Consider the following 15,182-nt stretch of genomic DNA (forward strand, 5'->3'; position numbering starts at 1 on the left):
TTCGGGGAGCTGTTTCCTGTGATGCAGAACTATAGTCCTTGTAAACTATGACGGAGCAATAAAAAGATGATGGAAAAGGGTCACTCTCAAGGTCATCTTTTTATTTAAATATTTTATGATGATGCCCATACAAATATAATCTCCCAAGGGACAAATGTAAAACTTAAAACAAATCATCATTTCAGGTACAAAAAAACCGTTTAGAAAATGTGATTATGTTACATACAAGAGACAGGTTAGGTTTTCCAAGTCTGTCCAAGGAGGAAGGTTAAGACCAAGTTTGGATTTTTGGAGTATGCAGGTCGTACTCACATTTCACACAGCAGTGAACTTCCTGTTGCATACATGGCAAAACAGAACTATTAAGTATATAATGGGAGGGAAACAGCAACAATTGCTAAGTAGAGAGTAAAAAATTTAGATCATAGAAGATTGACCTTCATCTTGGCCACATACTTATGATATTTAAAAGTATCTGCCTTTTACCCATATATACAGTCAGTAGGGGCAAAATGTATCAATCTTTTGTATAGCATAATTCAAGTAAAAAACACGCCTCAAAAAAGAATTCTTGAAGATTCATTTCCCTAGCAAAATACCTTGAAAAATAAAAATATTACATAGTCTTTAAAGTTTATGAGAATTATTTTGTTGTGGGAAATATTCACATAAACTGTTACTGATGTGCACGTATGCTTTAAATGCCCTGTTTTTTCAAGGAGCAATTAAAGTATAATCTACTAAGAAGCCAAAATACCCAAATAACTTTGCAAAATGAAAGGCAAGGGTGTTGTCCAATTTCAGCCCCAATTGTTCAACTGAATATTTAATATTTAATATTCACGTAGTTAGGACTGGCCAGTCAGTGATTTTGAGATGTAGAATAAATTCATAATTTCGAACTCACAATTACTAACAGTATAGGGTTTTTCAGTATTTTTTTCCAACTACAAACAAAAGAGGATGGTTTCTAAAATTTGGTTTGATTCCACAAACACTTATTCGGCACTCGTGTTATGTACTGAGGATATATAGAAACAGCCAGGTTCTTATCACAGTGGTGAAGCCAGTCTGATGGTTAATTTAGCTGTACAAAATTAGAAGACAGTGTATCCTGAGTTTGTAAAAATAGTATATTACTCTAAAACATAAAGTGATTTTATATTTATGAATTTTGCCCTGGATTATTCAACTGAACGGGAAGTGTTCATTATTTTCATGATTTTGGGGAGACACAGGGAAGCAATCATGCTATTTTTACAGTTATATAAGACACACTCACAGAAGCATACAATATGTGTTCTTTACCATGTCGATGTTCCCAAATTCAATCAACCTAAAACAGATTAAAAGGCCAGTCTTCTAGTCTTAAAGAAAACCGTCGTGCAGACCGTGCACACAGTTTTGGAGAAACGAGGTGCTGATAATCTACTAGGAGTGATCAAGAATGGGATACAGAACAGCAATGTTCAAGGTGAATGCAGGGTGTTAAGACGCCCAGTCAGCTTCATGGGTGGCTGGACTGGACAGCTGATGCCCCGGCTACCCTGTGTCCATCTGGTAAACTCTCACAAGACAGACTGACTCCCTGATTTGCTTTGTGAATATTGTTTGGCCCTGACTCACTAAAAGGCACTTAAGACACAGCATCGTCCTTATGCCCTCAGCAAACCCTGGGGCCTCTCTGAAGCCCACTCCTGGCGGCTGGGGCGGTGAGGCCGGTGGTAGATTAGTGATGGAGCAGTGTTTTAAGCCCAATGTGTAGGTCTCTTAAGTCTACAGGCTCATCAAAAGACTGGCCCATTGAACACATGAAATGAGACCCTGGGTCAGACTCTGCAGGACTATGATTTAGGAGTAAGAATGCTGTACGATGCTGTGCTTGGAGACTCTGGTGGAAGGGGTGGTGCGAGTAGAAGTCAAATGACCAGACTCCTCTAAACTGAAATTCGGCAGGGGGCCACGGACCGCGGCTCCAGAAACCTCTGTCTTTCTGGCCATCCGTGAGGTTTCAGTAGAAAATCGGGAACCGGAGGCAGAGGTTTGCACCCTTTCTGTCACTGTCACATTCCCTCCTGCTGCTGCAGCGGACACGGCCAGAGGGGACGGCAGCCCCGAGCTGGGGGCCAGGAAGCGCTCTCTCTCCCTCACCATAACATAATGCGCGTCTGGCAGAGGCTGAGAGCCTTCCAGAGAACCAGGCAGGCCCCCGTTGGGCTGTATGATTCTCTCGGTAACCACGACGCTACCATCATTACCATATTGCCGCTCTACCGAGGGAGGGGCCGGCGCGTATACCCGCTCGGTCACAATAAGGGCCTGGGCCTGGCCAGGACCCAGGATCGCAGTGCTCGGCGGCATCGTGGAGCCTGCGGCATAAGAAGTTTCTGTTACTACAACGTTACCAGAAGCCAGTGGATCAGGGAGCCTTGTAGCTACCTTCTGACTCTGCCTGGAAGATTGAGAACTTTTGGTGACTATCTCCTGAGTTACTTTCTCTGTGTTTGCTTCAGGCAAAGGTTTTGGAACTTGAAAGCTACTACCAGTGAAGTAGGCATTCTCCGAATTAATCCTAGTTTGCTCACTGAATGAATGGGAAGTTGCCTTCATACTTGACGCTCCCACAGGTTTTTGCCTCGGCTCAATTTCCCCATCCATATCTATTTTTTGACCCAAGCAAATTTCAGCTAGTGTCCTGAATTTAAACCCTAAATCATCTAGAAAACGATCATCGAGTTCTCCTTCAATAAAACTGCAGCAGCCAATGGAACCATGGAGAGACTCGGTGTCTTCCTGAGAATAAACCAGAAGGCAATCTTTGCCTGCGTGAATGTCGTCTTCGTCAGTGTAAGAGGCAGCTTTCTAAAATGGAAATAAAACAGAGGCAGAGAATTAGTGACAGCTTCACTTAAGAATAAGGCGATATTTCGGGGCACCTGGGTGGCTCAGTGGGTTGGGCCTCTGTCTTTAGCTCAGGTCATGGTCTTGGGGCCCTGGGATCGAGCCCTGCATTAGGCTCTCTGCTCCACGGGGAGCCTGCTTCTCTGCCTGCTTGTGATCTCTGTCAAATAAATAAATAAAATCTTAAAAAAAAAAAAAAAGAAGAAGGCAATATTTCTGCCCCAAATGCATACCCAGAGTCTCCTTATAAGAAAACATCAGAGAAACACAAATGGAAGGGCATCCTACAACACAGCTGGCCTGTATTCTTAAAAAAAAATTCCTATCATGAAAGAAAAGAAACGCAGGACTCTGGACTGGGTCTCGGATGGGAAAAACAATGGCTACAAAAAGACATTATTGTGATAACTCGCAAAATTAAATACGGAATATGGCACTGTTAAATCTCTAAATTTGTTCACTATACTATGTTAAGAAAATGTGCATGTGCATGTGTGCCTGAGTGTGTGTGTGTGTGTGTGTGTGTGTATGACAAAGAGAGAGAGGGGGACAGAGGAAGGGAGAGATTAGGAAAGCAAATAGCAACTATGGCAAAGGGTTAATAACTGGGTAATGTGGATAAAGAACACACAGGAGTTCAAAATGTATAGGATTCTTGGAGATTTTCTGCGAAGTGTGAAGAGATTTCTGAGTAAGAGTAAAAGATTGCTCACACACACATACACAACCAAGTGTGACCGGAGAGGGAAAACCAAAATGAAACTAACAGGGCGCCCCAGAGTGGAGTCTGCAGTGAGACTGAAAGGGGACGAGGAGAAATGGTTTTCTTAACACGAACCACATCACCATCTTCCCGTGAAGCCAACAGGTGGGCAGACGGTCTGAAAGAAAGGAAGGGGGTAGGAGACAGGAAGGGGAAAAGCACTCCGGTAACGGGCTGTGGTGCAGAGAGCAGACAGAAATAAACCGGCCTCCTCAGAAGCCCATGCCTCCACTCCTCTCAAGTGTCCTTCAGATGCCCAGCACTCGGACTCTGCCCATCCCTGCGTGGGGCCCATGGGCCTTCTTCTCAAGAAAGGAACCAGACCTGCTTCTAATTCCTCACTCCAGGCGTGAGGTTCCTGACTGCATCCATCACCTCTCCTGCACCTCTCCTCCTGACTTTTTATGAACTGCCTCCATAGTGAAGCCAAGTAGAGGACATCTTAACAGACAGGATAGATGGGGATTTTTAGGTCTGGTATTCTCTCTGCTCCCCGCACGCTCCTCCCTATCAAGTCTGCTCCCGCAGAGGAACTGTACTTTCTGACCCACTGACATCTGGCTCCGTCGTGGGACTTGCTCTGACTACTGAAATGTGAGCACAGAAAAGGCAGCTGTGTGAGGAGTCGGTCATTGCCCGGTTCTGCATGGCTCTGCAACCCGATCCCCGAGGACGGCCCCTGCCCAGTCCAATCAGCTCTCTCGGTTTGTGTCTCAGAACGAAGGCAACATGGAGAAGAGGAGAGTTGTGTCAACTGACAAAAACAGGAATGTGAGAGATAAGCTTCTGTAAAAAGGAAGATTGTGGGGTCATTCATTATCACTAGATAGTGGAGCTGACTGATTGAATGGGTCTCCTCTGTCTTTCCTCACAGCCTATAGGCATTCTCTTAAAAAATGACAAAATCCTACTTAGATCCAAGGCAATGATTACCCGAATAATACGACTTTCAAATATAAACGTCTGCCCCCCGACCCCCCACCCCAGCACCTATAAAAACCAACCCTTACCTCAGTGAAATAACTTCTTAAGAATTCTTCATTGACTGGAACAGCAGCTGCTCGAGCTCCGACCAGGTCTCTGGAAGATCCTGTGGCTTTCACGACCCTTGTCCCATCAGCACCTATGTTGGCTCCTGTTGTCCCTATCCCTTCGGTCACTTCACCAGAAATCAGGCTTCTAGGTTCTTCCCATCTTCCATCCACCTCAGTTACCTCATGATGCCCTTTGAGGAAGGCAGACCTACTTTCTTTGGAGGTTTCCTTGGTCATTACACCTCCCGCTCTCATGTCTGTTCCCACACCCACTCCATGATCTGCTGCCACATGCAAAGGCACCACCTGTGAAAGTAAAGACAGTTGAGAAGTGAGAAGGACATAGGGTCGGTATAGGCGGTAAAGGGATCTGAGCTACGCTGGCAGGCAAAGGGAATAAGCTACTTCCACGGAGGCAAATTAGGAACAATACTTTGGGTTGAATAACATGTATTTGAATCATCTGAAGATCTCCATTCCAGCTTCTTATTTTGTCAACTGATTATACCCCAGGGAGAAAACAAAAATTAATTAAGTATGGTCTTAGTTCATTTACGCTATTGGCATCAATGGCATTTTGACTTTCCTTTAGGGTTTAATGCCTCCTTCTATAGTTCTTATATTTCTCTCTCTCTTCCCCACCCACCCCCCCCCGCAGGTGGACACATACTGCTCCAAATAAAGACTGTCTTCGCAAGCCTCCACTGCTACTCGGAATAGCTACCTAAGTTCTTCTTAACATGATTTCAAACAGAAGTGGGGTAGGCAACTTTTGGAAAGTGTTCTTTAAGAACATTTCTCCCAACCTGCTCTTTGGAATGTGGAGACAGCAGCTAGTGTCGGGAGCACGAAGACAGCATGGGAACGGAACTCATCCTTGGAGGAACAACAAGGAAGGCGGAGCCTGTAGAGGAATCATCAGGCTGATCCTTGACTGCCCACGTTCATATCTAAGCCCCTATTCTCTGAGTCCTCTGACCCTTGATGCTAAATAGTGTCCCCCTGAACACAATGCTTACTGCAGATGGTGCTGACAGACCCGGAGGGAAGATGCAACAGAGAGGCGATGGGACCTCCTTTTATTAAGTAGGGAGGAGGGGAAGTGGGGAGGTTTTGCCAAGATTTTATAACTGTTATGGGGATGGTGGGCTTCCCTTTCCCAATCCTATGTACTAGGAGGAACAGAAATGGAGAAGCACATCCTTCATTCCCTGATCCTTTTTTAACATTCTCTGGAACACAAGGTCTACCACAGTAGAACAAGACCACTTCAACTTTGCCCTGGCAACAAACACAAAATCATCTGAACCCTGTTTAACAAACACATGTGAATGAAATCTATAATGACTACTTGACTTTCTCATGACTGTTTGGAACATTGCCCCAAAGCCTTTTAAAATCAGGAAAGAAAACAAGTTCCAAGGACATCTGATTATCTGACCTTGTCTTCAGGTGGCGCCCCTTCGTTATTCCAAGGATGCAGCATCTCTATCGTGGCAGGAATCGGGGTGAAGCCTTTGGCGCCTTCTCCACTTTGGCACATCAGCAATAAAAGTGGTACAACTGGACAGAAACAGAATGGAGTCCAGAGAGGGTGAGTCCCAACATATTCTAAATTGATACCGCATGATTTTGGAATTTGTATCTTGCTTCTTAGAGTTCACTGTTCACTTATTTACAGCCCTTGCTTTGCATTTGTCTTCACTCTGATTCGACCTCGCCAAGCTTGTTTTAGTGACTCATATCAAAGCCTAAAGGCAGCACGAGGGAGTCCTCATCCATCACTAAAACGCTGTGTGTGGTTCTTAGATGGAGCACCAAGGCTGGATTCAAAGCATATAAATCTTCAAGACCAATTTGGAGACTTAAATCTTTTGTTGTTCTTTTTCATCACTTTTTTTAATAGGAGAAAATTCACTATCCCCAAAAACATATATTCTAAAAGATTAAAAGCTCTTGGGGATAGGAAATTTTAGTATGTTCCAATGCTCTAGAACACTGGAACTTCTAAATACTCTACCACTTCATCCTGGAATAGAATTTAGCAGAAGGCATGGCAAACAGGTTCAAATTAACATCTGAATGACCCGAGTATTATTTTCGAAAACGACTCTCCATTAAAAGCCCTTAAAATATACATAGCATTTCATCATGAATTCAATGAAATTTCAGAGCTCCCTCCTTACATTTTATTCTACCTCAGGGAGGAAGTGAAAGCCAAGGCTGTCTTCCGGATCAACTAGTAAAGAATTAATTTCACCTGCAGGCAGTCCTTCCCAAATTAGTTTTTATGCCACTTCCATTTGCCAGCTTCGGAGGATGAACTGACTACTTCCTACACTCCCTTTTGTGTGAAAAAGCTAACAGCTCAGCAAATATAGCCACTCTGAGTACCTACACTGTGAGTTAAAAACTGAAATTAACCAGTGGCAACTCAACCATCTCAACAGATTTAACAAGGGCTTATCAAGTGTCTACCAGGCACCAAGCCTCACATGGGGCCCTGGGGAGTGTGAGATGAGAAGGCAATGTAAGAAGTCTCTGGGTAAAAGATAGAGTCCCAGCTCCGGTACCCACCTACAGACCTGGTGAGCTGAGACAAGTCATTTCCCCATACACGTCTATATTTCTGCCAGTAAAACAGAGACGATGATCTGAAGGTACACTATACACTGCTGAATGCTGTGCATTCAATTGCACATCTACTACGGGCTTTGACAAGCGCCTCCTTCATCACCGTAATCACTGGGGGTGTCTCAGAGGTGGTCCTCCCCCTTGCTCCGTGGCAAGTGGAGTGGGATTCCACGCGACCCCGCACTGTAGTACTCTGCTCTTTCGTGAAGGGAAAACGCAGCTCTTCAGAGGCCATGCAGGGAAGGCAGGACAGGCTGTCGCTGTCAGGAAGCACCCAAGGACTCAGAGGTAGGGCTACTGTTGGTGCCGGGGAAGGGGCAAGCTAAGAAGAGGGTTTGAGGAGGCTGAGCCCCGACAAGTTGAAGGCGCAAAGCAAGAATTGCGTAACTTTGTATACATCATCCAAATTCATACAACACATCTTTTCCGAGAGCCTGCTATGGACAAGGCACTGTTCTGAGCCCTGGGTGTGGACGCACGTGGACAGACAACATCCATCATCACAGAGCTCTCATGATGAGGCTGTCTAGAAAGCTTGATCATTTAAGTCGGGACATGACATGTTTTTATGAAACAAAACTCATTTTTATGAAACAAAATTCTGAAGAGGGCTAGAATTATCTTGGCGAATTTTTTAATGGTCACTTCTTGTTTCCCTGATCACCTTCGGAAGGGTTCCAGTGGGGTTAAAGCATCATGGTTACGAAATCAAGGACTGCTACCGCAACAAATCACTGGTAGGGCACTGAAATGACTAGCTGAGCTAAAGAATGGCTTTTCAAATACTTACGTAGCAAGAGCAGAAGGGCAAGAATTATCAGCGCAATGGCTGCGGGTCCCAGGCCAACGTAGGAGTCCTGCAGACGCTCCACGCAACCACCGCCTTCCAGACACTTACAGATGGTGAGTTTAAGCACTTGCTTTTCAGGGCAACTGAGGCCCTGACTATCCGAAATCAGAAACTGAATTTCACGTCTTCCAGGCTTTAGTTCCTTGTGTTGCAGAAGCACACTGGTACCTACAAGGGGAGGGGGGCAAATGGAAATAGAAATGTGTGATCACCGAGGGAGGGGTGGATGGAAACATTCTTGAATTGCTGACAATATTTAGCTCCAGTGAGAAGCTTTATTCTTGCTTCTCTATTGAAGTCACACTGTGGGCTTGTTACAATTATTCCAGATTCCCCCAGGAGGCAGGTTGAAAGCAAAGCACTGGGTCTAGAAGTGTTTTTCTTTGATGATGATTAATTTTAACAAATGTGTGTGATGTCTACCAAATGCTAGAAACCATTCCAGGTACTAAGGATACAGTAACAAACAAGTGGGGAGTTAAATGACATTTCCGTTAAATGATCTTTATTGAACCATCTTAAAAAAAACTTTGTTAAGGCAATTTTCAAACAGACAATAATAGAAGAGTATAGTTAACCCATCCCCAGCTTTAGTAATTTTCAGCAACGGGCCAATCTCATTTCACCGAGTCCCCTCCTTTTTGTTCCCGACACTGTATCACGATATATCCAAAATTTTGAAAAATTTCACATCTACAGAAAAACTGTAAGGATATTACAGTGAATTACAACCTACCCTTCATGATTTGTTTACATATGATAACAGTATTTTCTTTTTTTAAAATATTACTTATTTATTTGAGAGAGAGAGCGAGAACAAGAGAGAGCACAAGCAGGTAGAAGAGCAGAGGGAGAAGGAGAAGCAGGCTTCCCCCTGAGCAGGGAGCCCGACATGGGGCTTGATCCCAGGAGCCTGGGATCGTGACCAGAGCTGAAGGTAGACCCTTAACCAACTAAGCCACCCAGGCACCCTGATAACAATATTTTCTATCTACTCACTTTTTTCTGAACAATTTGAAAGTAAGTTGCAGATATTATGGTACACGGATCAGAATATACCTTCTAAGACCAAGGGACATTGGTCCTCTCCAATAATTTAGTATTGATATAACCCAGAGTCAAACTTTCAGCGTTGCAATAATACCCTTTATAGTTTTCTACCTGTTTTGTTTTTTTTTTCCTCTTGATTCTGGATTCAATCAAGAATTATGCATTGCGGGGTGCCTGGGTGGCTCAGTGGGTTAAGCCGCTGCCTTCGGCTCAGGTCATGATCTCAGGGTCCTGGGATCGAGTCCCGCATCGGGCTCTCTGCTCAGCAGGGAGCCTGCTTCCTCCTCTCTCTCTCTGCCTGCCTCTCTGCCTACTTGTAATCTCTCTCTGTCAAATAAATAAATAAAATCTTTAAAAAAAAAAAGAATTATGCATTGCCTTTAGTTGTCACTCTGATCTCTATGAAGGATCTAGGTCAGTCCCACGCTTTTTTTTTTTTTTTTTTTAATATTTTTGGCCATCAAGACCTTGCATTTCTGAAGGCCACCTATTACAAAGGATGCTCTGCAGTTTGAATTTGTCTGATTGTTTCCTCATGATTGGATTCAGGTTAAATATTTTTGGCAAGAGCATGACACAAAGAGTTTTATGAATGCAAGACATGTAGACTTGGATGACCACAAAGATAAAAATTAAGTGTTTGGGGTTTGTTTTGCTTATTTTTGGAAGTTAAAAAAAATAGCCTCTTTTCATTTAGGGTCCAAATTTTATGGAATTTGATCTGCATAGTTAGAATATACTTATTAAATCATTCTCAAAGCTTTGGAGAAGGGAAAAAAGCATCTAGTCATTTAAAGGAGTAAGAACTCATAAAAAAAAATCCATAAAAACATGGCCTGGAAGAACATAATTAAATTCATGATTGGCTCTAAGGCGGCAAGTCGAGAGGGGAGAAAATGCAAAAAGAGGACTTCAGTTTTATCCATTAACATTTAAAAAAAGAGGTTTCATTCAAATATGAGAAATTGTTCATTCCTTTTAGGTGGTAGGTACATAGGCATCTGCTATATTAGTTGCTGGAATTTTCTGTGCTTTAAAATTTTCCCAAATAAATAAAATAGATGAGAGTTATTTATTATCATGACATCTAGCCGATCACCTTATTATGTAACTAAGGAGAAGAGAATTGGTTTACAGAATCCTCTCTAAATTGTCTAGGTATGTAAAGTACAAGTCTTTATACTTTATAAGACTTCTGCTTGTAACAGTCCATCATGCATATCCTTAAGAGTTTCATGTTCCTAAGACTATGAAAAATTCAAGGACCCATCAAATTCAAACATCTTGATCTTTAGATAGAAAATATATTTATGTATCCAGAAAGACTCCAAAGACAGACCATTTGGGTTCAAATCCTAGTTTCAGCTTTTAACTAGCTGTGACCTTGAGAATTTTTTTTTTTTTTAAAGATTCTATTTATTTGAGAGAGAGAGTGAGAAAGAGAGACCAAGCATGCGTGCACATGGGCAGGAGCAGAGGGAGAGGGAGAAGCAGACCCCCTTGCTTAGCAGGGAGCCTGAGGCAGAGAACAGTCCCAGGACCCTGGGATCATGACCCAAGACGAAGGCAGACGCTTAACCCACTGCACCACCCAGGTGCTCCTGACCTTGAGAATATTAAGAAAGCTCTCTTTGCCCTTGTTTCTTCATCTGTAAAATGTTGATGACAGTAGGGCCAAACTTGTAAGGTGATTGACATTAGTAGAGTGCTTACGACAGTGCGTGGCACCTCCCAAACATCGTATGTTTCTTAGATAAGGTAAGTAAGAGTTGGAAACCCAGTAAGTTCAACGTAAAACATGTTTACACATCTTAGACAAAGAAAGGTCAGCTCCAATTATGCATTCAGCCTGGGTGGGAGTCCCAGGCTTCTGTGAGTACAGAATTAGAAACTGAACAAGGACACCAACCACTTTTCAAGTTTTGAGGCCTGTGACTTAATTACCCTAAGAGGAACCATCCGGACATCTGCCACCCAGGCCTCCTGCTAGCTTAAAACTTGATCTTAAGTAGCCTCCGTTAATCAGGATGGTGACTGTCTTCCCCAGAGGGGAGGCAACTTTAGTTAACTGAGAGCGTAACTATCCTCTGCTAGTGAGTACATAAACCCTAAGATTTAAAAATTAGTTATAAGATATTCAAACAAATTAAAGACATGATTTTAATATTTTTGTATCATATGGGAATTATTTGTAATCATTACTGTGCTTTTACACTTGCATCATTTTTAGGAAAATTAGCCCTGTTAACATGACAACTTTGTAATTCCAATTTAAAATGTGTGATTATGTTACTGATTTGGCCTTGTAGCTGTTGGTTGAAATATCACTGGTTTGTTCAGTATTGGACCACTGAAGAGGGCTTCAGGTTCAGTGCATTTATAAGTCCCATTTACTGGAATTTTCGAATACAGGGATCACAAGAAGTGAGACAATGCATTTGATCTGTTAATTTAGATGGTGGACGTACATAGGCAAAAAATGAAATATGCTAAATTTATAAACGTAGTTTGAGACATTGAAGGTCTTTGTTTACTCTGTAATTTGTAATCAAAGCTTCTTAAAATGGTGATCAAATTCTGTTAGACTTAAAATAACAATAAATTTGTTGATTAAGAAAAGCTTGGGTATTATTTTTGAAACTTTCCTAAAATGAACACTAATTGCTTAAAACAAAATAGTCTTCTGGATAGTTCGTGGTATTCAAAACCACCCTGGAGAACACCCAGAAGCTCCTATCAACAAGGGGCTATGTCTAAGACATGGATATACGCACAGGGTCACTTGGAATGGGGAGGTCAGACAGGCCCTTCTTCATACTGTGTTTATCATTGACCAGTTTTGTGACTTTGAACAGCTACTTAATTCTAGTTAAGCCAAGATCCCTCAGCTGCAATCAGGGAATCATGTTATAGATTAAAGGATTAAATGCGGTGATGCCTATGAGGGGCCAGCAGAGTGTCTAGGACTCAGGAAGTCATTCATAAATATTATTTTAATGGAATTGTGATCAGAACTTAAGACTTTAGAAGGTACCTATTCTGCTGTGCTTAGACAGGCTACTCCTCACCTTACGAGGCAAAACAACTAGTTCAGGAGCCACTTAGAGAATGCCCAGCTATCTTGAAGACATCAGGTTGTTTCTCTTCTTTCCCTGTTCTGTGACTCCAAATGAGGCATCTACTCTTGGCTGATGAAAGACACTACAGCTGAGCTTCAGAACCTCATTTTATAAGCTTCTGTAGAAAACTGTATCAGAAATATAATTTATGAAAAAAAGCACAGCCAGTATTTTAACGATTTTAGATTTCTCTCAGATTCAATACTTTAATACATATAGTCCACGGATTTTGCTTACTTTCTTGGTGTACTATTTGCCATTCTTCTGCCATTCCAGCCAGTTTGTCGATGATGGAGAAACTGAAAGGCCCACTGTTTTGGGACCCATCCAAGTCCTCTGCGGTCACATTCACGTACGGCACGTTGTCACAGACAGTCTGCACTGGGTCGACCAGTGTGGGACAGTGGTCATTGATGTCCTCCACTGTGATAGCAATGGTGCCAGTGATGGTTTTTCTTGGATAACCTTAAAAATGAGAAGGAATAAATATGAATATGCTGCCCCTATTGCTGACAACAGACACAGTCTGAATTCTCTTTCCGGTTTGGTACGGAGAAGGTACTAACAAACTGGAGCGCTTTCCATCCTAGATAGGTTTTAAGGTTCAGATCAAGTCATGTCTTTTAATCCACTAAATGAGTAGAAATGCGAAGGTTTGTCCATGGGAGAGATCTGAGTTCCCTACAAGAACAAAATGAAGGTCTTGGATGTTCCAAAATAATACTTTTTTTTTTAGTATTAAAAATACTAAAAAAAAACCCTGGGGATAAAAATACATTATATGTTTATAAAAAAAATAAAAAAAATTAATTAAAAAAAAAAGAAAAGAAAATCATAAGGAAGGGAGAGTACATTTGCAGTACTGTATCAAAAAAATGTGTGTATAAGTGGACCCGAGCTGTTCAAATCCATGTTGCTCCAAAGTCACATATACCATCCTGTCTGCTTAGTGGTCTTCTACATAACATCAAGCTGTTCCATTTAAAGAGGTATTTTATAAAATTAAAAATATTTGATATAAGTTAAAAAAAACTAAAAAAATACTCAGATACACATAACGAGAAGAAATACATATGTAATAACTTACTTTCAGATATTGCCAAAATCTTTGCAGTGTATGTACCATTTTGGACATATCTGGATTCAAAATCAGGAATTTTTACAAGTTTAATTTCAGATGTAGCAGAATTGACAGAGATCCAGTTGTCTCTATCTTCCAATTTCGCATATCTGTTATAAAACAAACATAAAAATAATTTCCACTTCTGGATAAATTGATAATCTCTAATAAAGCACAACTCTTTCAAGGTTAATTTTTGGTTCATTCTCTATGTTCTTGTAATAGGCATTAGTTTGAAATCGTTTTAATTTCTTGCAACTGTCCTGAAAGCCTTCTCTCTTTACAGCGTATCACACTTATTTGGACCATTCCGCATTTCTGTAATGTACCCAAGACATAAACAAGGGCGATCCTTTTTGCCTACAAACCCAGGAAGTTTGCAAGTTGCTCTCTAGTCTGTTCTCCAGCCTTTGGTCTAGTCTCCCTTAAATTTGAGATAAACCTCTGGAGAGTAACGTAGTTACCCAACAGCAATTTGTGGAGGAAATGTATTTGCTACTTTCTTGCCTCTAATACTTTCTTTCAGGAAAGAAGACAGGTTTAGACAGAAAAAGACCGTAAATTTCATTCTTAATTTTCTCTTTGTTGCTTTTCAGCTTTCTGTAGCCAGAATTACTTGGAGGTGAAACACCCAGTATCTGTCTCACACTCAGCCGGTGGAGGGAAGGTGGTCTGGGGAGAAATTTCTCCGTGATTGTCAGCTGCAGATCTAATCTAATCTCCAGACCTTTGGGGGGCTGTAATACTGGGAGTGAAGGAAGAAAATGTTCAATTTCATTACGATTTTTTGAACACAGGCATTTAAAGTCATTTAAGATAAGGAAATATATTCATAACTGTCTCTTACCTCACATGGGCTACTTGTCCAGTGTCTTCGTCAAAAGCTTGAAATTTCCCAATTATTTGGCCTTGGCTGGACTTATCCATGCTCTCGCTAACATGAACGGAGATTGTGCTACTTCTAAAATGAATGCCTTCTTTCACATTTTTCACGTTTACTTTGAAGGGAAAGGATGTAGGCTTATATTTATTCTTAACTGATTTGTGAAAAGCTGCTTTATTGGTGACAGTAATGCTGAAATCAAGGTTCTTTATTTCTTCATAATCTACTTCCTAGGAAGATAAAATCAAAGGGAATTCTTTCAAAAGAGAAAACAACTAGAGCACGCATAGAGCATACATACACACACGTGTAGTTTTAATGTTAATATGACAATTTAACATATGCGGAATACATTAGTGCTCAGTAATCTAACTCATAACAATACCAAGCAATTAAAAAGTCTGTCAGCTTGGATATTCATCAATGTTAAGGATGATTTAGGGCACATCCCCCATTTATCTTTTTAAAGTCCAGATCACTGAAAATATATTATATAGACACACACACATATTTAACAACCTGTTTCTTTTAACTTTATTGAAAAAAGTTAATGGACATATGATATAATACTCCTTAAAACGTGTTCTGTGGGTTTGTTCTGGTGAAAAAGGTCACATGCCTAGTGGTGGCAGCTGGCTGTCCCCCTAGCATAGACTTTTACTGCACATGAGCATATCAAAAAGCTGAGACCTCCTGGTTGAACTTGCCTAAGCCCAAGGGTTTTCAAATTTATTTAGACAAAGAACCTATCCTCCACACCCTTTTTAGCATAATGTCTATCATTATCTGGTTTGCTATTAATGCCATAAAAGATTAACCTTCCTCCAA

General features: G+C 41.5%; 1 protein-coding gene across 1 annotated transcript in view; it reads right to left on the reverse strand.

Annotated features, from left to right (window-relative positions):
• Positions 1 to 80: 80 nt before the first annotated feature.
• Positions 81 to 15,182, reverse strand: part of DSG2 (desmoglein 2) — a 44,750-nt gene continuing 29,648 nt past the window's right edge. Inside the window, exons 9-15 of the mRNA XM_032309185.1 lie at positions 14,319 to 14,584; positions 13,439 to 13,581; positions 12,589 to 12,816; positions 8,123 to 8,350; positions 6,140 to 6,261; positions 4,675 to 5,004; positions 81 to 2,862 (exon numbers count right to left, since the gene is read on the reverse strand). Of these exons, the coding sequence (XP_032165076.1) occupies positions 1,852 to 2,862; positions 4,675 to 5,004; positions 6,140 to 6,261; positions 8,123 to 8,350; positions 12,589 to 12,816; positions 13,439 to 13,581; positions 14,319 to 14,584 (2,328 nt within the window). The 3' untranslated portion in view covers positions 81 to 1,851. The remainder of the gene's footprint in view (positions 2,863 to 4,674; positions 5,005 to 6,139; positions 6,262 to 8,122; positions 8,351 to 12,588; positions 12,817 to 13,438; positions 13,582 to 14,318; positions 14,585 to 15,182) is intronic.

The sequence above is a fragment of the Mustela erminea genome, chromosome 13 (assembly GCF_009829155.1).
Source record: "Mustela erminea isolate mMusErm1 chromosome 13, mMusErm1.Pri, whole genome shotgun sequence".
Taxonomy (NCBI): domain Eukaryota; kingdom Metazoa; phylum Chordata; class Mammalia; order Carnivora; family Mustelidae; genus Mustela; species Mustela erminea.